Source organism: Panthera onca, chromosome B3 (genome assembly GCF_046562875.1).
Source record: "Panthera onca isolate mPanOnc1 chromosome B3, mPanOnc1 haplotype 2, whole genome shotgun sequence".
In the NCBI taxonomy this organism is placed as follows: Eukaryota; Metazoa; Chordata; class Mammalia; order Carnivora; family Felidae; genus Panthera; species Panthera onca.
The window spans coordinates 59,933,220-59,957,841 of NC_138344.1; the positions used below are offsets into that span (position 1 = coordinate 59,933,220).

At 45.4% G+C, this 24,622-nt stretch overlaps 2 protein-coding genes across 9 annotated transcripts in view; one reads left to right on the forward strand and one right to left on the reverse strand.

The window, feature by feature from the left end:
• The window catches only part of CCNDBP1 (cyclin D1 binding protein 1), a 78,267-nt gene that overhangs the window by 43,081 nt on the left and 10,564 nt on the right, over positions 1-24,622 (reverse strand). The window contains exon 12 of one of the 4 annotated variants that reach the window (XM_060618798.3): positions 13,065-13,086. The exons of 1 other annotated variant lie outside the window; for it this stretch is intronic. In XM_060618798.3, coding sequence (XP_060474781.2) covers positions 13,080-13,086 — 7 coding nt within the window. In that variant the 3' untranslated portion in view covers positions 13,065-13,079. Of the gene's footprint in view, positions 1-13,064; positions 13,087-16,342; positions 18,570-24,622 lie in introns of those variants that run through there. 2 more of the 4 variants (XM_060618795.3, XM_060618796.3) reach the window with 2 other exon arrangements.
• EPB42 (erythrocyte membrane protein band 4.2) lies at positions 1,444-24,236 on the forward strand. Of its 5 annotated transcripts, none has more exons than XM_060618790.3 (13): positions 1,444-1,745; positions 3,100-3,288; positions 3,913-4,146; positions 8,308-8,426; positions 10,226-10,330; positions 10,940-11,117; positions 11,503-11,641; positions 11,927-12,030; positions 12,820-13,062; positions 15,767-16,066; positions 18,967-19,136; positions 21,176-21,309; positions 24,074-24,236. In XM_060618790.3, the coding sequence occupies exons 1-13, from the start codon at positions 1,736-1,738 to the stop codon at positions 24,234-24,236; spliced, it is 2,088 nt and encodes a 695-aa protein (XP_060474773.1). In that variant the 5' UTR covers positions 1,444-1,735. The 5 variants fall into 5 exon arrangements, with proteins under 5 accessions (XP_060474773.1, XP_060474775.1, XP_060474777.1 ...); XM_060618792.3 differs by having other exon boundaries at positions 3,103-3,288; XM_060618791.2 differs by lacking the exon at positions 1,444-1,745 and adding an exon at positions 2,514-2,602.

Consider the following 24,622-nt stretch of genomic DNA (forward strand, 5'->3'; position numbering starts at 1 on the left):
CTAACAAAATTATAAGGAATGAAATTTATCTATTTTTTCTTTATGGCTTCTGGGGTTTGTGTTATATTTTAAAAGGCATTCCCCAGGCTGACTTAAAAGTAAGTGTCTTATCTTTCCTTTCAGTACTTTTAGGAATTAATTTTTTACATTTAGAGTTTTGATTCATCTGGAATTCATTTTGGTATATGGTGCAAGGTAGGAAACAAACTTTATTTTGCAAGCTTTCTGTACCCAAACAAGTTACTAGTGAATCCTTATCTTCCCAATGATTCAAAGTGCCACATTTAGCTCATACTTAATGCATACATTTTGGATGATGTGCTTTCTCAAGTGAAGTGATGTCATACTATGTTGTAGTATCTAGGAATCCTGGTTATACTATATAAGGAGTTAGAAATGTAGCATGACCAGGCCTACTAGATATTAAAACACATCTTAGATGTTGTAATATAAAACATCTTTATATCTTTAGATCTTTTTAGATTATATTTTATATCTTTTAGAAACTTCCTTTTGAACCTTAGAATCAGCTTTTCCAGTTTCAGAGAAAAAACTTGTTAAAATTTTTATGGGGACTGCATTAAACTTAAGATTAGCATACTAAATTATCTTTTATAATAATTTTTTAGTAGATTCATGGTTTCCAGGTAAAAACCACTTCATCTTCAAATAATAAAAAATTTACCTCTTCATTTCTTGTGAAGAATCATTTTTTTTGGAGGAATAAGAAGGCAGAAGCTTCATTTTTTTTAACATAATAAGATTCCTCAAATGGGCAATGGTTCAAAGTTTTAAAAGTATAAAATTGTAAACAGGAGAAAAATCACCTTCCTATTCCATTGTCCAGCTCTCCTCCCCACAGGCAACCAATGCTCTTTGTAGTTTCTTTTATATCCTTCTATAGATATCCCATATGCATGCAGGCCAGTATTCTTGTCCCTGAGCGTGCTAACAGTCTTGGAGAAGCCCCAGCAAAAGCTGGGCTTTAGAAGACCAAAGAGGGCCAAAGAGGAGGTCCTCTCCTGTGTCTTGTCTCCTCAGTGACCAAACAAGTAGAAATAGAAAAAGATATAGGTCTTGAGTCCCAAGATAGTTTTCCATCTTCTCTGCTAGAGTCCCAGATCTGGTAGGCTTGGAAGAGCTGGGGCTCTGACTTCTACTTTTAGGATATTTGTTTTTCACCAACAAATTCTACCTCCTTATCTCCTTCACACAGATGATCTCCAGACATACAGGTTCTCTCTATTACCAAAATAGCCACAAACATCTAGCAACTTGAAGCCCATGATATGTTTAGGGCCTGAAATTTGGAGTTGAATGTGAGCCTTCTGTTTAGAGTCATCTCTTCCATAATCTTCTCTTGTTGTCCAGGTAATATCTCTGAGGGTCTCTTGAAACCACTGAAATGACAGGCTTAGAAGTTTCCTCTTGGCTTCTCTAGCTGGCTGATCTTCCTCCATTCCACCCACTGCTCCAGTCTGGCACAAGAGATAAAATGAAAAAGGGTAACTCCCAGCAGCTGGTCCAAGAGATACTAGTGGGGAGGGAGCAAGAGAAAAGAAATATGTGGGGGCCTCACAGGAGGAGTGGAAGAAAACTATACTATTTATAGATTCTTAAACCAATGAAAATACCTCCATCATTTTCTCTCGGGACAGATTCAGAGAGGAAGCACTGAGCAACAGTTCAAGACAGGCATTTCCTGTGGTCGAGTGGATAAGATCAGCCTGCAGCCATGGAACAGGGTGAGCCAAGCCATCTATCCATGGGGCTTACTTGACTCTCAGTAGCTCCTCCATCATAATGTGTTTTTATTACAATAAGTAGGATGGTGGTAGAGGTGATGGGGGGGGGGGGCTACAGTGGGTGGTAGTAGTGGGTGCTGTGGTGGTGGTGGCAGTGGTATGGCTATGGGTGGCAACATGGTAGCTCATTGGTGGTAAATCGTTGGTCATAGTTGTGATGACAATGATGGTGGCTAACATGGGTTAATGTTCTTACCCTTAACATGGATTTATGGCATCACAACATGATTATCCTCTGTAGGTTGTGATACATATGGAAGATAACCCTGGGAAAGCATGAGGGTGTCACAGCCTCAAAGCTAAGTGGGAGAGAGGTGCCTAAGATGGCTCAGTCGGTTAAGGTTCTGACTCTTGGTTTCGGCTCAGATCATGATCTCACTGTTCGTAAGTTTGAGCTCTGCATTGGGCTCTGCGCTAAGGTGCAGAGCCTGCTTAGGATTCTGCTCCCTCTTTCTCTGCCCCTCTCCTGCTCGCTCTCTATCTCTCTCTCTCAAAATAAATATAAAAGCATGAAAAAAAAAAGCTAAGTGACAGAGAAGGGGAGGTAGGAGTCAGGGAATCCAAATACAAGGGGCAGAGGCCAACATAAAGCAAGGGAACAGGTAGAACTACAGGATGCAGAAAGCTCAGGGGCCTCTGCATGTCTATTAGTATATTTACATGGCTCATTGTCAGATGAGAACTGCCTGATAGACTGTTATAATACTCTCAGGCCCCCTCCTTGGAGAGTTTTTCTGGGCTGCATGGTGCCATGGGTTTGGTGAGCCTTTAAGTGAAAGAGCCAAGTATGATCTCAGGTGAGTTGGTTCTACTGTCTGGGCCTCACTCTTCTCATTTATAAACAAGAGAATCAGCTCAGTGATTTCCAAACCAGCTCTAAAAATTATTTGTGTTTGAAGAAGAAAGGAGTAGGAACAAAATTCTGGGTTTTATTCATTGGTTTTGGATTGGGACCAGAAAAGGAGGTCAACAATGAGAGCAGGCATTGCTCTTTTAATAATAGTAATAGTCCCATTTAATGAGACTTCCTATGAGTCTTACACTGTGCTAAGTGTATTATATATGTATTACTTCATTTAATTCCCCCAACCCTGAAAGAGGGATGATTCCTTAGTCTAAGGAAGAGGAAAATGAGGCTCGGAGTGGTTAAATCACTTGCTTTAGGTGGCACAGTTAGTAGGTAAAATGAGCCAAGGATTTGAACCCCAGTTCATTTATGACTCCAGGGTCTCTGCTTTTGTCTCAACTTATGTCGTCACATTTACCTAGTCTCCATGACTTCTGTTTTCCACAGTAGCCCTGGGGATCAAGAACTGTGACTTCCAGGCAGCAAAAAACAATGAGGAGCACTACACCAAGGCCATCAGCTCCCAGCACCTCTTTGTGAGGAGAGGGAAGCCCTTCACCATCATCCTGCACTTTCAGGCTCCAGTCCACACATTTCTGTCTACTCTGAAGAAGGTAGCCCTCATTGCACAAACTGGTAAGTGGGGCAGACCTAGACCTTCTTGGTGGCAGGACTGGGGGGTTCTTCCTCCAGCATCTTCTCAGGGAACAAAGGCGCAAATGAGCCACACTGCCCTGAGTCTGAGGAAGTCCTGCCCACCTGGCAGAGCTGTTGTGAGGATGAGATAATGTGCCTAAAAAAATAGTGTTCTGATTCAGAAGCTGCTGAGCATCATTAACACTAAGGGGTTCCTTTTGGTTGCAAATATAATGATCAGTTTTCTATAAAACCCTGAATGAATCTAATCTAGGCTTATGATAACATTTAGTTGCTACTGTTTCTTGAATTTGTACTACATGTCAGACATTGGGCCAAGTACTTCACATGCAATATCTCATTAAGGCCTCACATTCACCTTACAAAGAAGGCACACTACTACACACATTTTATGCATTATGAACCTTTTCTAGATGTAGGTTCATGAGCACTGAGAACTTGTGCTCTCCCATCACCCTTTATTGCCTCCCATTACTGGATGGGCTGCTTTCATTCTCACCAAAAACCAATTTTCACCTGTTCCAACTTTGTGATACTTGAGTTTATTACTCTCAGTTGTGACCAAGAGGTCCAAATGACCAGTTCTTCTCTGTGTGACTGCAGGAGAGCAGCCTTCCAAGGCCAACAAGACCCAAGCCACATTCCCAATTTCCAGTATGGGGGACCGGAAGTGGTGGAGTGCAGTGGTGGAAGACAGAGATGCCCAGTCCTGGAACATCTCTGTGACTACGCCCACAGATGCTATCATTGGCCATTACTCGCTCCTGCTGCAGGTCTTGGGCAAGAAGTCATTTCCCCTGGGCCGGTTCACAGTGCTCTTTAACCCTTGGGCTCGAGGTGAGTTTAGACCCAAACCAGCCTGGGCTGCACAGGGACTCAAGGCACAGGAGTTGGGGCACAGCTCTGGCAGGGAGTGACAGACCCAGGCTCCAGTGGGCAGCTCCCTCTAAGGATAGCACCAACACACAATTACTGTGTCGTCTGCTTCCTGGATGAATGGCCTCTCAGACCCAGGGTCTGTTTTGGTGTCACCCTTGGCAGAAGCAGCCTGGGGCCTCCCACTGAAAGCAAAGTCTTATCTCACCACTAAACCCTGGTGCTGGGTCAGGTTATTTGACATAGGAGCTGAGATTCACTGAGATGACCCTAGAAGAGCTACTCTTTGTCATGACAGTACAGGGGCTAAGAACGGGAAAGTGGTTCAGGAATGGATACAACCTGAGTGATGGGCTTCTCTGTCTCCTCTCTGGGCTCCCATAGTCTGTCTCCAGGGCAAATCCAGGTTTTGTGGGACCTGAGATTTATATAACTTCGTGGACCCCCTTTAAGAAAAACAATACAGGGGTGCCTGGGTGGCTCAGTCAGCTGGACATCAGACTTTGGGTTAGGTATAATGGATCTAATCTAGGCTTATGATAACATTTAGTTGCTACTATTTATTGAATTTGTACTACATGTCAGATATTGGGCCAAGTGCTTCACATGCAATATCTCATTAAAGCATCACATTCACCTTACAAAGAAGGCACACTACTACACACACTTTATGCACTGTGAAACTTTTCTAGATGTAGGTTCATCAGCACTGAGAACTTGTGCTCTCCTATCACACGGTTCGTGAGTTCGAGCCCCGTGTAGGGCTCTGCCCTGACAGCTCAGAGCCTGGAGCCTTCCTTGGATTCTGTGTCTCTCTCACTCTCTCTGCCCTTCCCCAACTTGTGCTCTCTCTCTCTCTCTCTCTCTCTCTCTCTGTCTCTCTCTCTCAAATCTAAATAAACATAAGAAAGAAGGAGGAGGAGGAGGAGGAGAAAGAAGAAGAAGAAGAAGAAGAAGAAGAAGAAGAAGAAGAAGAAGAAGGAGAAGGAAGAAGGAGAAAGAAGAAGGAGAAGGAAGAAGAAGAAGGAGAAGGAAGAAGAAGAAGAAGAAGAAGAAGAAGAAGAAGAAGAAGAAGAAGAGGAGGAGGAGGGAGAAGAAGTGGAAGAAGAAGGAGGAGACAGAGAAGGAGGAGGAGGAGGAGGAGGAGGGGGAGGAGGGACTCCTGGGTGGCTCAGTTGGTTAAGCATCTTACTCTTGATTTCAGCTCAGGTCATGATCTTACAGTTCATGAGTTGGAGCCCTGCATCAGGCTCTGCACTGACAGCACGGAGCCTGCTTGGGACTCTCTCTCTCTCTCTCTCTGCCCCTCCCCTGCTCACTCTCTCTATCTCTCTCTCAAAAATAAATAAATGATTTTTTTTAAAAAAAGAAGAAAAGAAAAGAAAACTAATACAAAATATTGAATTGCTCAGGCCTAAAGGGGTCTGTGTTAGTGAGGGGCCCAAAGCTTCAGCTTCATCAGCTCCACGGTAAATCTGCCCTGTTTGGTTGTCTCTGCTTCTCTCCACGTGTAAGTTCTGTTCTTACTACAGGCTGCTGGGCCCTCTCCACATTGACTTGTCTAAATATATGACTAGAGCAACAAAAGGCTAGTGTTCCATAGGTCAGCAGACTAACGGTGGGCTTTCCTGAGATCAGGTGACCTTCTGCAACCCAACCAGTGGCCACCGCTGACAAAGCTCAGCCTTGGCTATTGGGGTTATTTCACCTAAGAAAGATCATCAGACATGGTTGACATGCCCCAAACATGAGGAGGGCATCTCCTCTTCCTCCCCCTTCTGAAGGTTGAGTATGTCTTTACTTTTTAAATCTGCCACCCACCACCTTAATCCTTGGGGCTCCCTGAATGGTTGTTTGGGGAAATGGAAAACATCTTTGATCAGCCTTCCTGTCCTCACTACCCCAGATGACAAGTGAAGAGCCTTTTCTTTTCACAAGTTTCACTGCCAGCCTGAGGGGCCGTCATTATAAGGCAGGGCTGGGAGACAAAAGGAAACAGGGAAGCAGAAGAAATCTTCCCAATTTTCTCCAGCCAGTTCCTGACTCCTTTTCTATGTGGCATCTGACCCCCAGTGGGCTCCCTCTCTCCATTTTTTTGCTAAGCATTCTCCAATACCCCCTCCTTCAGATAGTCCTGCCAATCCTCTGTTTAGGCTCTTTCCTGATCCAAGGGGGTGATCAGATAGAGCAACAGATGAGAACAAATGTCCATTTAGGTGCCCCATCCCCATGTGGGTGAATGTGGAATCAGGGCCCCTTCAGCTGAGGGAGGACCCATGGCCCTCAACATATTGGCAGAAAGACCCTCAAGCCATTTCCTTCCAAATTGAGGCTCCAGTACATCTGTCTCACTGACTCAGATCCCACATCCAGAGCTAGGCCCTGGCAGGTAGAACAAAGACAAAGCAAAGATAGTTCTGAGACAGTGCTCAGTTCAGTGGGAACTCATAGTCTTGACTCCATGCCCGGTTTCTTGCCTCTACACTTGGCTTGTAGGGACCTGCCTAGGGAAGTCCTTTCCATGTGAGTCCAAATGGAGATGTCTGTGTGGGCAGGAGTGAGTTATTGGCTCTGCTTACCTGGGAGGTGATTAAGAAATTTTCAGGTTATCTGGGACTCAGTCTCATCTTAGCATTCTTGGAGATGGGACTCTCCCAGATTCAAAGGGAAATTTTACATGCTATAATGAAAGTCCTTTTCGTAAGCAGGGAATTTTATAAAAGAGGGCTGCACCCCATCAGGGAAGGGGAAGGTGATGTTACCCATGCTCTGATAAGGTACCTCCCAGAGCCTTCAGAGTTTGGGGCCAAACACCTGTTTGAAGTGATTTCAGAGAGAGTACTCAAGATGGAGGGGCAGAAGTCAAGGGCTCCTTGAGCACATGGTTCTGTGATTTTAGGCCCCAAGTTTTCAGGGCTTCCTGAATTTAATATCCTATTCTTCTGTTTCTTTGAGTACCCTCATCCCAGCAGATGTCTGGGGGAATAGTCTGCAAAGACTTTTCTCTTGTTAGTCCCCAAGAACCAACCTAAGCACCCTATTTCCCCCACTCCCACCCAGCAACAGGTGCAGAGAGAGACACATGGCAAGCAGAGCACGTCCCCCTGCTGCTTCTGGCTTTCTAGAGTATCCTCCTTAAAGACTACCATCCTCCTCATGAACCCCAGCCCAGCCCATTGAGGAAGGCAGCAGGAGAGGCTTGAGAGACCATGGGAGTCTTAGACCCACTTGGATGCCACCAGGGTAGAAAGCCAATGCTCTGGCTTCTACTTTACCCAGCTCCACTATTCCCTCTGACCCTGTCTTACCAGATGCTCCTCTTTCTTTCTGCTCACCCCTGTCAACCTATGTTTGATTGTTTTTTTCTGAAGCACCATTTTTAAATTTAATTTATTTTCTTTTAAACATTTTATTTATTTTAAAGTTTGTTTATTTTAGAGAGAGAGACCACAAGCAGGGGATGGGGCAAGGAGAGAGGGGGACAGAGGACCCAAAATGGGCTCTGTGCTGATAGCAGAGAGCCCAATGTGGCGCTTGAACACATGAACTGTGAGATCATGACCTGAGCTGAAGTCAGACGCTTAACCGACTGAGACACCCAGGCGCCCCTGAACATTTTATTGTTGAGTAATCTCTACAACCAACATGGGGCTCAAACTCACAACCCGAGATCCAGAGTTGCATGCTCTACTGACTGAACCAGCCAGGTGCCCCTAAAACACTATTTTTTAAAATTGAACTTGTGAAAGAGACATAATAGGCACACTGGGAAGTTCTCTGAGCTGTTGCCAAATTATCTTAGGCCAAAAGCACTCTGGCTGCACATGTCTTCTGGGAACCAGTAGGCTTTTTAAGGTTGGCTTGTTACTATCTATCTGGCTGACCATGAAGGTCACCTTGGCTGACAAGGGACTCTGACCCCTTTCCCTACTCTGTACCAGAGAAGAGTCTGGGTTGCAGTAGAGTCAGTGGAAAGAGGGAGTTCCTCCTCAGTCTTCATCAGGCCCGGAGCTGAAGGGAAGACCTACAGCCAAACCTGACTGGGCAAGGAGGGCAGAGGCCTGGATATGGAGGGCAGGCCTACCACCCCACAGAACCTCATCCCTGCCTGTTTTTCACCAGAGGATGCTGTGTTCCTGGAGAGGGAGTCTCAACGCACAGAGTATGTGTTGAACCAGAACGGCCTCATCTACTTGGGTACAGCTGACTGCATCCAGGAGGAGCCCTGGGACTTTGGCCAGGTACAGGGACCTCTGGGGAAGACAAGGGCCAGTGATAGCCACATAGCCTTGTTCAGGCCAGACAGAGCTGGCATGTCCAAAAGCCCTTAAGTCATGAGGCCTTTTCTTTTCTTTTTTCTTTTCTCTTCTCTTCTCTTCTCTTCTCTTCTCTTCTCTTCTCTTTTCTTTTCTTTTCTTTCTTTATTTTTTTAAGGATTCAGTCCATAAGTTTATTTGCAAACATATCAAGTACGTTGAATTCAAGAGTTTGATCCAGTTTTCAAAGACTGCACCTCTTAAAAAGCTCCCTTTCACATCTGTTTAATGGATTAATTAAAACACCTGTATTCCTTAAGCAGTTAGTATCTTACTATAAAAAAAGATGAAGCAAATTCAGATCCCAAGTATATAGTCATTGGGGTACCTGGCTAGCTAAGTTGGTGGAGCATCTGACTCTTGATGCTGGGGTCATGAGTTCAAGCCCCATGTTGAGTGTGGAGCCCACTCGAAATAAACAAACAAACAAAAAGTACATAATCCTCATAATTAGTAACAGCCACTTGTTTTCCACTAAAAATGGCAAATTCGTCCCTGGGTTCTCTTCATAGTGGCTCTTACGGACCACAGGGGTTGGGAACCTTCAGATGCTCTGTCCCAACATAACGCTGTTGGAAGTTCTGTGAAAGGCACCCAGACCCAAGATGGAAGAAATGGTGGCACCACACCAAGTCCTCCTTTTTCACAACCTTGTTCCCTGGTGTGTCAATGAGTCTGTTTCTTTCGGCAGTTTCAGCCATGTGGTGCCTCTCTTTCCTTAGGGCCACGTCAGACCTTCCTCCACAGCTTCCAGAGTTAACTAAACACCACAGCAAATCAAACCTCTGTTAAATCCCCACTGTCTACAGGATAATAACTAAATTCCCTGGCTCGACACATTAAGGCCCTTTATAGCCAGTCCAGTACTTTTCTTTCCTCAAGAGCTAGCCATCCCATGCTCCAGCTTCTAGCCATCCCCTGAACAGACAGGTTGAATATGTCTGGAATACCTTTCCTCCTTTGTCACCCCCAGAAAATTCCTACCCATCTTTTCTTTTTTTTTCAATGTTTATTCATTTTTGAGAGAGACAGAGCATGAGTGGGGGAAGGGCAGAGAGTGAGGGAGACACAGAATCTGAAGAAGGCTCCATGCTCCGAGCTGTCAGCACAGAGCCCTACACGGGGCTCGAACTCATTAACTGTGAGATCATGACCCAAGCTGAAGTCGGACACTTAACCGACTGAGTCACCCAGGCACCCCCCTACCCATCCTTTAACACTGTCTGGATGTTTTTCCCAGGCCCCAAAGGTAAGAGTGACTCTCTCTGCTGTGCCCTCTGCTCTGGGTTGGCATCTCTCCTAGAACCCAACCATGTTGCTGAGATTGTATTCTAAGTGCCTCTGTGTCCCTCCCTACTCCTAAACTGCAGGTTCCTCAAGAGCAAGAGCTGCCTTGGTATCCTCCCCACGTGGGGCAGTGCTGGCAGGAGCTGTAGGAGCACATTAAATGGAAAATGATAGAAATGAAACAATACAGCCCTGGTTGTCAAGGGCTCACACCCTATTGAGAAACTCAGACAACAGAAGAGGCAAAGGACCAGACTGCCCATACACACAGACCAGGGGGCACAATGGGAGGGAGGGAAAAGCCAGAACTCCCATGGGAGACAAGAAGGCATGGCAGGAAGGAGTGGAACCTGAGTCTGGAAGAAGGATGAGGTGATGGTGGGGGGTGAGTACCCAACCTGGAGGCCGTTTATCATGGTTTTGTGTGCTCCTTACAGTTTGAGGTGGATGTCATTGACCTCAGTCTGCACTTACTGAGCATGGACAAGCAGGTGGAGGAGTGGGGCAACCCCGTGCATGTGGCCCACATTTTGGGCGCCTCGGTGAGTGAGGTGGGAGGGAGAGGAGGCCAGCGTGGGGAGATGAGACAGGAGCTCTCTGCCAGAGCTGCCCATCTTTATAGCCCTGGAAATCTTCAAATCACAAATGGTCCCTTCCTCCCAGGTACTTTGGTGCTTCCCGCTGTTCCTAAATGTCCTTTCAGAGGAGTAATGAGTTTCCCATTTCCTCTTGTGCCTCTGGACTCCCCTCTGAAGAGATGGAGAGGGATGAGGTCAAGCCGTGAGGAGGTGGAGGTGGAAGCTTGGGATAAGTGGGCCTTGACGTCCCAGGTGCAAACACCCTCAAAGGAACCAGGGCCAGGGCAAGTGAAGGAGCAGTGAAAGCAGCCCCCAGGGAGAGGCAGCGCTCTTGCTCTTCTTGTGATGTGAGGCTTGTTTGCCATGTGGTCTACAAGTCCCTGGCTTCCAGAGGACTTGATAAAGAGGAGAATTCTCCGGGCCCCACCCCTAGAGATTACAACCCAGTGGGTAGGGTGAAGCCCACGAATATCCAAGTGATTCTCATGCAGTTGGTCTAAGCCCTCTTTATTCACCCCCTGGAGGCTATTCTGTCTTGGGCCCCATGTATCATCCACACATTTCCACAAACAGCTGCATGCTTTCATGGAGAAGAGGGTCTTGCCCACCCCACAGACCCACACCATCCAGGAAGCGGCCTTGCTGAACAAGCGCCGGGGCAGTGTGCCCATCCTGCGGCAGTGGCTCACAGGCCAAGGGCGACCTGTGTACGACGGCCAGGCCTGGGTGTTCGCCGCAGTTGCTTGCACAGGTACAGAGCCAGCTTGCCTGCCACACCCCCCTTGGCTACTGTATGGAGCGTCTGCCCTGCCTCTTGGGTTGTCCTGCGGCTTTCTCCCTGAAACTTTCCCTGCCTTTGCCCCAGTAGAGCAAGCCCCGGTGCTCTGGTGAATATTCGGTAAGCTTGCCCTGGCTGTACACTCCGCCTGCTGTGTAAATTTTTTGCACCTCATTTCTCAGCCTTTATGCATCCTGTGCTGTGTCAGTGCTAACTTCCTGGTGCCTGTGTCCCTCCTCTTTCCACAATGTCAGGTGGCATTTAAGACAGTGCCTGCCCAGAGGAGACACTGAAAACACTAGCTATACATACCCAGGCCTCTCTGGCTCCCCCTGACTCTCTGGCCCCTTCCACGCAGTGCTGCGGTGCCTGGGAATCCCTGCTCGCGTCGTTACCACATTCGCCTCAGCCCAGGGAACTGGCGGACGCTTGTTTGTAGATGAGTACTACAATGAGGAGGGCCTTCAGAATGGAGAAGGCCAAAGAGGCAGAATCTGGTGAGAAGCTCAAAGAGGATGAAGTCTCAGACATGGAAGGGCTCCAAACCCACATGGTATAAGCCCCCCACACCCTGAGTGACCCTCGCACTGAGAGGAGGCCCTCAAGACTATTATACGTGGGACATGGATGGTCAGTGGTGCCATGCACCACCCCCCCCTTCGTGGGAGCATGGCAGCCACTTTTAGTGTCCTATGGCAATAATGACTCTGATTTCTAGAATGTCTTCAGCTTTTCAGAACTACTTTTGTCCCCATTTGAATTATTCACTTTGATGCCTTCAGGATCTTCCAGACTTCCACAGAGTGCTGGATGACCCGGCCTGCTTTGCCTCAAGGTTATGATGGATGGCAGATTCTGCACCCAAATGCTCACAGTGGAGGTGGAGGTAAAGCCTGGGGGTAGGCCCCCATACCATCCTAGGCTGCACAAGCTGAAGGAGTCCGTGGGAGAGGAAATATGAGCAGCAGGAGGTCCCAAGAGGGTCTGCATCCCCTAAAACCGGATGAGTTTTAGGAAGGAATGATAGTGGCCAGCAGAATGCTGACCTGAAGCCAGTAGGCTGAAAGGAACAAAGGTGTTAGCTATTTAGGCCCGAGGCTGTGGGGAGACTAGCCCTACCTCAGAACAACTGGCAAGGAAGCAGAATCCCAATGAAGGGTAGAGGGTCTTAAGATAACTGGTAGATGTGCTGGGTTAGGGGCTTGTAGGTGAGATTTCTGAGGTTCTGGATATGGGTAAAGAGGGTATCAGGATAGGCTCAAGCTCAGAGAAGAAATCTTCAAGAGCCATAAAAGGATCACTCTTCCTTGCTCAGCAGCAGAATAGTAATAGAGCCTGGCACATAATAAGTGCTCAATAAAAGTGAACTATTCCTAACTATAGCCATAGTCGAGCTGGCTAAGCAACTCCTGTGTACTATAGTCCTCTGAGGTTCTACCTGTCCAGTTTCTGAGAGGGCTCCTGCCACAGGCCAGGACCAAAAAGGATCGTCACTACATAGTTGTGAATTTCACCTCTGCAATGCCCTTTCATAAACTCTGCCTAGTGCCTACCTCTGACCTTGATCTCGGGGAAGGGAAAATAGGACATAGGATGGGGACTAAGGTTATGCAGCTCTGGCTCAGGAGAGGTCTAGGTATGGTTCCTCTTGCTCACTGCCCTTTTCCTCCCTCAGTCCTCGAGTCCTGTGATCTGGTTCCTGTCAGAGCAGTCAAGGAGGGGATACTAGGACTGACACCTGCAGTATCAGACCTTTTTGCTTCAGTAAATGCCTCGTGTGTGGTCTGGAAGTGTTGTGAGGATGACACACTGGAGCTAACCAACTCCAACACTAAGTATGTTGGCAACAACATCAGCACCAAGAGTGTGGGCAGTGACCGCTGTGAGGACATCACTCAGAACTACAAGTATCCTGAAGGTATTGGGCAGGGTTTTTCAGCACCTGAAATGCCAACAGAGGGGAAGGGATGGCCAGAAAGATATAGGCCAGAGAGAGTCACAGTCTTCTCCATATCCCATAAAATGCATTTTTTAACCCCATTTGATACTCTTGACATTATGGGCCGGATAACTCTTTGTTGTGGGTGGCTGTGCATCATAGGATGCTTATCAGCATTCACTAGATGCCAGCACCCCACCACCATGGGCAGTGACAACCAAAAAGTTCTCCATGTGCTTCTAAATGTCCTCCAGGGGACAAAATAAAACAACACATTTAATACCAAGTCCAGCTGCCAGAAGTTCTCCCTCTCTTCTTCTCACCCTCTCTTCCAGTACCCCAAATCTGCTCTGTCCTCCATATTGGTTAATGGCACCACCATCACCTATCTGTCCAAACAAGAAGGCTTGCACCCTCCTCAACTCTTCCTCCTTCATCACCCCACATTACTCTCACATCCATCTCCTCATCTCCTTCCCCATTGCCTATAGATAATTCAGGCCTCAACATCTCTTGTCTGTAGCATTGTAACAGCCTCTTAACTGGACCCCTGGGATCCAGTGTCTCCATTATTGTTCCCTTCCCAATTTACAGTTTCTAGAATGAGCTTTCTAAAACACAAAATAATTGTTACTCCCCTGCTCTAGAATATTCCATGGTCCCCACTGCCCTTGGAATAAGTCAACTCCTTCACTTAGGAAGATCTGAGTCCCTACAGACCTGTCCTCAGAGACAGTAAGACTTGTCCAAAAGCTTGCTCTCCCACCATTCAAGGGACAAATGCATAGCACTTGAAGAACTTGGTCTTTGAATAAGTTGGACAAGACATGCTGTATCTAGAGTGGATCTGCCCAACAAAGACCTTTTTTGTTTTTTTTAAAGTTTATTTATTTTGAGAGGGAGCAGGGGAGGGGCAGAGAGAGAGGGAGAGAAAGAATCCCAAGCAGGCTCCTCGCTGTCAGTGCTGAGCCTGATGTGGGGCTTGATCCCACAAACTGCAAGATCATGACCTTAGTTGAAATCAAGAATTGGACATTCAGCCAACTGAGCCATCCAGGTGCTCCAGACCTTTTTATTTTAAGCTTTTATTGAAATTCCAGCTAGTTAACAGTGTAATATTAGTTTCAAGTGTAGTGATTCAACAATTCCATACATCAGCCAGTGCTCATGATGACAAGTGCACTCCTTAACCCTCATCACCCATCCCCCCACCCACCTTCCCTCTGATAACTGTCAGTTTGTTCTCTATAGTTAAGAGTCTCTTTCTTGATTTGCCTCTTTCTTTTTATCCCCCTTTGCTCATTTGTTTTTTTAAATCCCACATGAGTGAAATCATATGGTATTTGTCTTTCTCTGGCAAGATTTCATTCTTTTTATGGCTGAGTAATATTCCATTGTGTGTGTGTGTGTGTGTGTGTGTGTGTGTGTGTGTGTATGTATATATAGATATATCTTGTCTGTACAAGAGATGTATATATATATATATATATATATATATATATATATACACATACATACACGTGTACAGACAAGATATATATATATGTGTGTGTGTGTGTATATATATATATATATACACACACACACACATCTTTTTTTATGCCAAATGTCATCAGTTGATGGACACTTAGGCTGCTTCCATACTTTGACTATTGTAGATAATGCTGCTATAAACATTGGGGTGCATGTATTCCTTTGAATTAGTATTTTTGTCTTCCTTGGGTAAATACCTACTTGCAATTGCTGGATTGCAGGGTAGTTCTATTTTTAACTTTTTGAGGACACTGCATATTGTTTTCCAGAGTGGCTGCACCAGTTTGCATTCCAACATTGCAAGAGGGTTCTCCACATCCTCACCAACACCGGTGATTTCTTATGTTGTTGATTTTAGCCATTCTGACATGTGTGAAGTGATACCTCATTGTAGTTTTGATTTGCATTTCCCTGATGATAAGCGATGTAGAGCATCTTGTCATGTGGCTGTCAGTCATCTGTATGTCTTCTTTGGAGAAATGTCCATTCATGTCTTCTGCCCATTTTTAAATTTGATTATTCATTTTTTGCGTGTTCAGTTTTATAAGTTCTTTATTTTGAGTGTTAACCCTTTATTGGATATGTCATTTGCAAATATTCTCTCCCATTCTATAGGTTGCCTTTTAGTTTTGCTGTTTGTTTCCTTCACTGTGCAGCTTTTTATTTTGATGTAGTCCCAAAAGTTTATTTTTGCTTTTCTCTTGCCTCAGGAGGCATATCTTTTTTAATTGTTTATTTAGTTATTTATTTTGAGAAAGAGGTGGGGGGCAGAGAGAGAATCCCAAGCAGGCTCCGTGCTGTCAGCCCAGACCCTGACACAGGGCTGAATCTCACAAACTGTGAGATCATGATCTGAACCAAAATCAAGAGGTAGATGCTTAACCAACCAAGCCACCCACGCACCCCTCAGGAGACATATCTAGAAAGAAGTTACAGCCTGTGTTTTCGGATTTTTATGGTTTTGGTCTCATGTTCGGACTTTTTTTTTTTTTTTTTTTTTTTAAGCTAAATGTGGTCTTAGAGGGTTGCAAAGCTCTTATGATTTTGGGATTTGAGTAGCATTGGGTAAATGAATCTTAATCCTGGACTTTTATTAGAAGAGTCTATACCCTCTGGATAAGAGGCCTGTTTTATTTCCTCCATTCTTCAGGATCTTTTCAAGAAAAAGAAGTGCTGGAAAGAGTCCAGAAAGAGAGAATGGAACATGAAAAGGACAGTGGCATCCATCCTCCCAGGCTCAAGACTGCTGAGCCTCTATACCTGTTCTTGGAAGCACCCAGCTCCCTATGCCTAGGAGGGAATGCCCAGTTCTCAGTGATCCTGGTTAACCCCACTGATGAGGAGAAGGCTGTGGAGCTGGCAATTGGGGTGCAGGCAATGTACTACAATGGCATCCTTGCTGCCAAGCTCTGGAAGAACAAGCTGTTCCTCACGCTTGGTGCCAACATGGGTAATTCTAAGGCCTTGCCAGACCTCCTCAACCCCCAGCTCCTACCCTGGGTAGGCAACAGCCATGGGGCACACCGGAAGTTCTGAAGAGGTGGCTTCTAGCCCCTGGTGTGCCCTCTGTCTGTCATTCAACACATATTTATTGAGCTTCACATAGAAAAAAGCACTCACAATTCCAACTGCAGTCAGATAAGTAAACAGACCATGACTGCAGTATAAGAAGTATTTGATGATGTAAACAGAGTACAATGGTAGGGGATCATGTCACCCAGGTTGGAGCAGGCTGCTCCCAGATACATCAGACTACACCGAGTCTGAAAGGATGAGTAGGAAGGGCAGCGACAGGCAGAAAAGTGAGTCACGAGTATTCAAGGCAGAAGGAACAACATGTACACAGGTTCTCCCTCCTCCCCCAAATTCCTACTTAATTGGTCTGGGATGGGGTCCAGGCAATGGTACTTTTTAAAAGCTCCCTATGTTACCCTGGACTAGAGTAGTTGTTCTTAAACCTTGCTGCATATATGAATCACCCAGGGAAATTGGATGCTCAGCCTGAACCCCAGACCAATTAAATCAGAAACCCCATGGTTTGACCCAAACATCAAAAACTGTTTAAATTCTTTGGGTGATTCCAATGGGCAGGCAAGAGACAATCAGTGGACTACAGCTTGTCTACATTATTGCAACAGTCTCCTAACCAGCCCACACAGCCCCCAGTTTCTCCACCATGTTTCCTTTTTGCGGGGTGCAGGGACTTGGATCATGCAGGGACTTGTATGTCATGCCAAGGAGTTTGAATTTTGTTCTCTAGGCAGTGGGGAGCTAGGAAAAATTGAACTAGAGGAGCAAATGTGATCAGAAATTCATTTTGGCAGAATGGAATGGAAAGGGTCATATTAGAATACTGGTTCTGAATCTTGGCTACATGTTGAATCACCTGGGGAACTCAAAAAAAATTTTTTTTAATGTTTATTTATTTTTGAGAGAGACAGAGGCAGAGTGCAAGCGGGGGGCGGGGGCAGAGAGAGGGAAACACAGAATTGGAAGCAGGCTCCAGCTCCCAGCTGTCAGCACAGAGCCCGACGTGGGGCTCAAACTCACGAACCATGAGATCATGACATGAGCCTAAGTTGGCCACTTAACCAACTGAGCCACCCAGGCACCCCTTACCTGGGGAACTTTAAAAATATTGCTGCCTGGGCCTCACCACCAGAGTCTGATATAATTGATTTGGTGTGCAGCTTGGCATTGGGATCATTTTATAAAGCTCTCTATATGACTCTAATGTGCATGTAATGTTGAGAAACACTGGATCAGAGGTTGGAAAGTTTTGTAATAACCAAGTCAAGGAATGAAGGAGAAACCAGAGTAGCAGCACTTCAAATGAAGACATATTAAGGAGGTGGGATAGATTTGGACTTGTGAATATGTATGGGGGGGGGGGTGGTTAGAGGGTTGCTTTCAGTTTGGATGAACCCCTAGAATAGGGAAAATGAGGAAGAATAAGTATGGGCCCATTGGGTTCGAAAGCCCATGAGACATCCAGAGATGGCCAGGAGACAGCTGGAAACCTAAACCTGGCATTCAAAATAAAGGCCTTGGTTTGAGACCAGATGAGGAATCCCAGCACAGAGGGGGGCTGCCAAGTCAGGGCATCGATGAGCTCATGGGGGTAGAAGAAGGGGTGTGAGAAGAGAAGAGGGTGAAGGCAGGCAGCACCAGCATGTAGGGGGAAGGCAGGGAAGGAGCAGAAGGTGAATGGAGAAGTCAAAGACAGGAGGACCACCCAGCAGGGTCAGGAGAGTAGCCACAAAATGTCAAGACTGAAAAGTAGACACTGAGGGAGTGGTCTTACTGAGAAGTGATGGCAAAGGACAGCATCCTAGGGGTTAAACTGATTGAGAGTTGAGAAAGCAAGACACAGTGTGCCAGTCCTTCCTGGAAGGACAGAAAAAGGAAACAGGATGAGTGGTTGTCAGCCAGGGACACTGGGTAGAGAGAGGGTGGGTTTTTTTGTTTGTTTAAGATGAGAGAGCAGAATCTGCTTTCGTGCTGAGGAAAATAATCAACAGAGAGGGAAAGACTGAAGCCTCAGGAAAGATGGGTTAAAATTGGCGGTGCAACCCTTGGGGAAAGGAGGGGCAACTAGAATAACTGTAGCTTATTTTTGGCAAACATAGGGTTAAGTGTGCATTATGCATTATATCATTTATCCTCACAACAACCTTAAGAGGTAGCAACCAATGGTATCCCCACTTTACAGATGAGGAGACAAAGACAGAGAGCTTAAATAATTTGCCCGAAGTTACACAGCAGGCAATAGTGGGGTCAGGATGGGACACAGACCTCAAAAGTGGAGGTTCAACTTGGGGAGGGCAGACACTTCATCTTCCGGGTGGCAGCAGGGGTAGAGGTCTATGTCTACGGGGTTGGGAATGGGAACATGAGCTTGAGAAGATTCCTCAAGGATGAAGGATGGCTTCATTTTCTCTGCAAAAGGGAAACTGAAGAAACAGAATAGGGAGGAACTAAGTAAGCATATATTTAGCAACGACTGTGTGGTAGCATCTGAGATAAGCACTCAGTATCTCATTTAACACAAGCTATCCCACCAGGTAGGCATTCTTATCAGACAAGGCAACTGAGGCCAGAGAGCTTAACTCATTCTAGTTTACAGGAACCTTCCACAACCCTACTGAGGAGGTCTGCCAAGAGCGCTGGCGGAGGCAGTGATGGTGGTGGGAGTGGGGTCTTGAGTGAGTTCCAAGTTTGAAATTGCTGTGAGAAATGGGGCATCTTGCTGGCTTCAGTGCGATACTTTGCACTGTGTGTAACTATTCCTTCTTTCCAGGGCACATGCACTCATTCCTTTGCACTGACTCTGCCTGTCGTATGTTTCAGTTTATGAAACCACCACCAACAGCCTGTCCTTCTCCTGTTTTGAGCAAAGCCCACCAGAGAACAGCTTCCTCAGACTCACGGCCATAGCCACGGCAACGCAATCTGAGTCCAGCCTCAGCTGCTTTGCTCAGGAAGACATTGCCATTTGTAGACCACGCCTAGTCATTGAGGTAGGCACCAGTCTTTCCCCGAATTGCTATCCTTTGCTCTGTTTCAGAAGGAATCAAAGCCCCTCAAGCTTCAGGGCAAATGACTGTGCTGTAGGATTACCCGAAAAGGCTAGGTTGACAGATCTCTCTTAAAAGAGATAGTTTTTTACATATGCTATTAAGGTTTACATCTTCCAACTTTTTTTTGGTTAAAGATTTTTTTTTTTTAACAGTCAATCATGGTCTTCATTTTTTTTTGTCTTTTTTTTTTTTTAATTTGCATCCAAATTAGTTAGCATATAGTGCAAGTGATTTCAGTAGATTCCTTAGTGCCCTTTACCCATTTTAGCCCATCCCCCCTCTCACAACACCTCCAGTAACCCTCTCTTTGATCTCTATATCTAGAGTTTCTTATGTTTTGTCCCCCTCCCTGTTTTTATATTTTGTTTCCCTTCCCTTATGTTCATCTGTTTTGTCTCTTAAAGTCCTTATGAGTGAATTCATATGATTTTTGTCTTTCTCTAATTTCACTTAGCATAATGCCCTCCAGTTCCATCCATGTAGTTTCAAAATGACAAGATTTCATTCTTTTTGATCACCAAGTAATACTCTATTGTATATATACACACATTTTCTTTATCCATTCATCCATCGATGGACATTTGGACTCTTTCCATACTTAGGCTATTGATAGTGCTGCTATAAACATGGGGGTGCATGTGTCCCTTTGAAACAGCACACCTGTATCCTGTGGATAAATGCTTGGTAGTGCAATTGCTGGGTCGTAGGGTAGTTCTATTTTTAGCTTTCTGAGGAACCTCCATACTGTTTTCCAGAGTGGCTACACCAGCTTGCATTCCCAGGTTAAAGATTTTTATGAGGATCTCCCCAGTTGCTGCCTTCATAGTTAGAAGGATAATACCAGCCAATGTTTATTTAGTGCTTTATACATAGGCCAATGTATTTTCAACTTCTTTTAATACAAAATCCCTGTGAGGTGGAACTATTCCCATTATTCAGATGAGGAAACAGTCCTAGAGAGTATCATGCCCATGATCATAAAAATGGGATGTTTCAAAGGCTTATGGCTTTTGATTTAATCCTCTTTCCATGTCTACCCTGGCCAAAATTAATGCAATCTGGCCCCAGCCCTCAAGGAGGTTATATTATAATTAAGTAAAGGAGACATAATGTTTGGTCTTTTATGTAAGTGCTTAAATAGAGGTACAAAGTCACTATGGGATAAGTGAAGTAAGGGGATTAATTCCAGCTGGTTTGAGGAAGACTTAATGGAAAGAGATGGCATTTATGCTGGGCCTTGAAAAATAGGTAAGCTTCAGTGCAGAGGTGGAGGAAGGCCACTGCAGGCAGAAGACTCAACACAGAGGCCCAAAAGAAGGGAGCCTGAGGGGTGTGCTGGGATGGGAAAGTGCCCAGGGTGGCTGGGATGTCGTTTAGTTGAGGGAAGAACAGGTGAGGCTGGCGAAGGAGATTGGGGTCAGGCCACGAAGGGCTCTGAATGCCAACCAAAGATGAATTCTGAAGACAATGGGAAACCCCTAACCTTTTTTTCTTTACAATAATTTTTTTTAATGTTTATTTATTTTTGAGACAGAGAGATGGTGGGGGGGGGGGGGTGGCAAGGTAGGGGCAGAGAGGGAGACACAGAATCTGAAGCAGGCTCCAGGCTCTGAACCATCAGCACAAAGCCTGACATGGGGCTGGAACTCATGAACTGTGAGATCATGATGTGAGCCAAAGTCGGACACTCAACCTACTGAGCCCCCCAGGTGCTCCTACCCCTCACCTTTCTAAGCGGAGGAGAGGCACCATCAGAGATGGCTACTCATGAATCAAGGGTAAGAATAAATGCAGGAAGACCAGATAGAGGGGTAAAGAAGTCAGCTGTGGAGTTTGGGAAGGAAGTTTGGAGTTTGGAGTCCGGAAGGCAGAGGCAGAAGAGTAACTGAAGAGAGTACAGGGAGGATGCCTAGGAGGGGAAGCAGTAACTGTGCCTCTGTGCTCTTGACATCTGCTTCAGGTTTTGCCTCTTCCCACAGATGCCAGAAACAACAGAGCAATATCAACTTCTTAAGGCTTCAGTCAGCGTCCATAACTTCCTAGATGTTCCCATGCAGGACTGTGTGATCTCCATTTTCGGAAGGGGGCTCATTTACAGAGAGAAGAGATACAGGTAAGAGACTACAAGCTTCTCATCCCGCTAAAACACCTCAACTAGTCAGAAAGACAGGGACCCAAAATTAATGACTGCCTTTTTGCCATGTCCATTGAGACAGAGGAAATACCTCTGCAAGTTGAACTAAAAGAATTAGGGCCTCTCTCATCCTGGGAGACAGGAGTGAGGGAGGCTACATGCCCCTTGGGCACCCACACAACCCTGATCGCTGCTCTGCAGTCAGGGAGGTTAGGCCTGAGTACTAGAGACTATCACAGGGAGGGTAGGCTGCCTCTTGGTGCAGCCAGTGAACTGCATTCTACTAATGACAATCATAATACAAAATTTTGTTTAAATATTCCTTTTTATTCCTGTTCCCACCAGCCCCTTTTGCATTCTTTTGTAAGTGTGTGTATCCTTTCATCAGAATGTGTAAAAAGTGTGCTATAAGACAGTATTTTTTTATTTTTAATCTTTATTTATTTTTGAGAGAGAGAGAGAGAGACAGAGCACAGGCAGGGGAGGAACAGAAAGAGAGGGAGACACAGAATCTGAAGCAGGCAGGCTCCAGGCTCTGAGCTGTCAGCACAGAGCCTGACACAGGGCTCAAACCACAAACTGTGAGATCATAACCTGAGCCAAAGTCAGATGCTTAACTGACTGAGCCACCAAGGCGCCCCTATAAGACTGTATTTTTAACTTATGTACATTATATCTAATCTTATTTTTCACTCAGAACTGTTTCTGAGATTCATCTGCATATGTTGCATCCATTGCTTCTGCAACATAATGCTTCACTGTGTACATCCCAGACTTCCTACCACTCTCTTTCCACAGTGATAGGCACCCAGAGTGCCACCAACTCCCAAACACCACAAATACTATTGCAATGAACATCCTCGTGCATCTTCTTATTGCTAGGTCACAGAATATGACCTGGTTTGACTGGGTACTATCAGATTTGTTTGCAGAATGACTGCAGAAGTCCACACTCCCTCCAGCAGTACATGAGTTTCTGAATTCCTACCATTCCTCCACTCTTGGCAACACCCTGCTTTCTCTTCTCTTCTGGGCTAATAGAAAGAAGGTAATATCTCTAACACCTCATTGTTTTAATTTGCAACTCTTCATATATTTATTAGCTTTTTCTGTTTCCTCCTCTGTAAAAGGTGTGTTCTCTTTGCCCACTTTTCTTTTGTGTTCCAGCTTTTTCTCCTTGTTGATTTGTAGGAGTTCTCTACATTAGTTCCTTGTTGGTTTCAGTATGTTGCAGGAATCTTCTTTCATTACCTCTTCTCACTGTGTCACTGTATCCTTTGTTGAAAACACAGTATACAATTTAGAGTTCACGATACTTACTCCTACCATCCCTGAAATTGCTGACAGTTGTCTGGTTATTGAGCGTGTGCCTCAGCCTTATGAAACTCAATGAATCACTCTTGCCAATAAGTTGAGAGGAGGGACTGCCAACATTCAACTACATTTTTGTGGTATCCCTGATCAACTGTGGAGAAAGCTCCTCACAGGGAATCTGCACTATGCCCTTAGTCACTGTAAGAAGGTCCACAGGAAGGCCAGGAGGTTCTTGATAGGGCTCCAAAGACCACCTGTTGTCATACTGACATCTTCTGTATATGTCCACTGTATTCTCACAGCACTTAGCAACACAAGGGTTCCAAAACCAAAGCTTTCCCAAACACACCCCGGGTAATACCAAGAGTGGGACCAGACTGAAGTCACAGGTGATAAAAGAAATAACAGGGGCGCCTGGATGGCTCAGTCGGTTAAGCGGCCAACTTCGGCTCGGGTCATGATCTCGCGGTCCGTGAGTTCGAGCCCCACGTCGGGCTCTGTGCTGACAGCTCAGAGCCTGGAGCCTGTTTCGGATTCTGTGTCTCCCTCTCTCTGACCCTCCCCTGTTCATGCTCTGTCTCTCCCTGTCTCAAAAATAAATAAAACGTTAAAAAAAAATTTTTAAAAAAAGAAATAACAGATGCGGCTTGGAAGCCCTTAGAATAGGATGTTTCTCTTCTCAACCATGCAATTGTTCACCATAGGGAGGCTACTGTCTTGTATTCCCTTAAAACCTCCTCTGTTCGTTCCTTCGTTCCTTCGTTCCTTCCCTCCTTTCTCTTTCTTTTTCTTGAAATTTATTGTCAGATTGGTTTCCATACAACACCCAGTGCTCATCCCAAAAGGTGCCCTCCTCAATACCCATCACCCACCGTCCCCTCCCTCCCACCCCCCATCAACCCTTAGTTTGTTCTCAGTTTTTAACAGTCTCTTATGCTTTGGCTCTCTCCCACTCTAACCTCTTTTTTTTTTTCCTTCCCCTCCCCCATGGGTTTCTGTTAAGTTTCTCAGGATCCACATAAGAGTGAAAACACATGGTATCTGTCTTTCTCTGTATGGCTTATTTCACTTAGCATCACACTCTCCAGTTCCATCCACGTTGCTACAAAGGGCCATATTTCATTCTTTCTCATTGCCACGTAGTACTCCATTGTGTATATAAACCACAATTTCTTTATCCATTCATCAGTTGATGGACATTTAGGCTCTTTCCATAATTTGGCTATTGTTGAGAGTGCTGCTATAAACATTGGGGTACAAGTGCCCCTATGCATCAGTGCTCCTGTATCCCTTGAAAACTTCTTCTGTTTCAACAGCAGGTACTTAAATGTTTATTTCTTCACAGTTCACCTCTTTAAGTAGGGAAAGAGTCACAGGGGCCAGCAAAGCAATGGGAAAGAACTATCACCTGCCTTTTCCTTTATTTCAGATTAGCTTCAGTGCTGCCCAGAAAGACCTTGTACACCCAATTCCAGTTCACACCGACACAGGTGGGGCCCCAGAGGCTCACTGTGGAAATGGACTGTGATATGTTCCAGAACCAAACCAACTACAGAAATATCACTGTGAAAGCCCCTGAACTTCCCGCTTAAACTTCCATTAAGTATCCCATGATTAAAGTCTGATGCTGATAACATGAACTTGGCCCACTGGAGAAATATGAAAACTATTAACTATATAGAGAATAAGTACTGGAAGAAAAAATAAAAGAAGTGGACTCCTTTTGTACAAAGTTGTAATTTTTTTTTGTTTACATTGTTTCATTGCTTTGACACTCTCAGTGCGATTTTAGCTCCTTCTGTTCACAACTCTTATTAAACTTATAGAATGGCACTTCATAAAAGTAAATTAAAACTCATTTGACATAAGGAATTTCAACCCAAGTACACACTCATGGCTCAGAAGAATGCCTGCTGTTGCTGATTATACCTAAAAAGACCGCGGGGACATCAGAAGGGCAGACGGGGTAAGTTACATC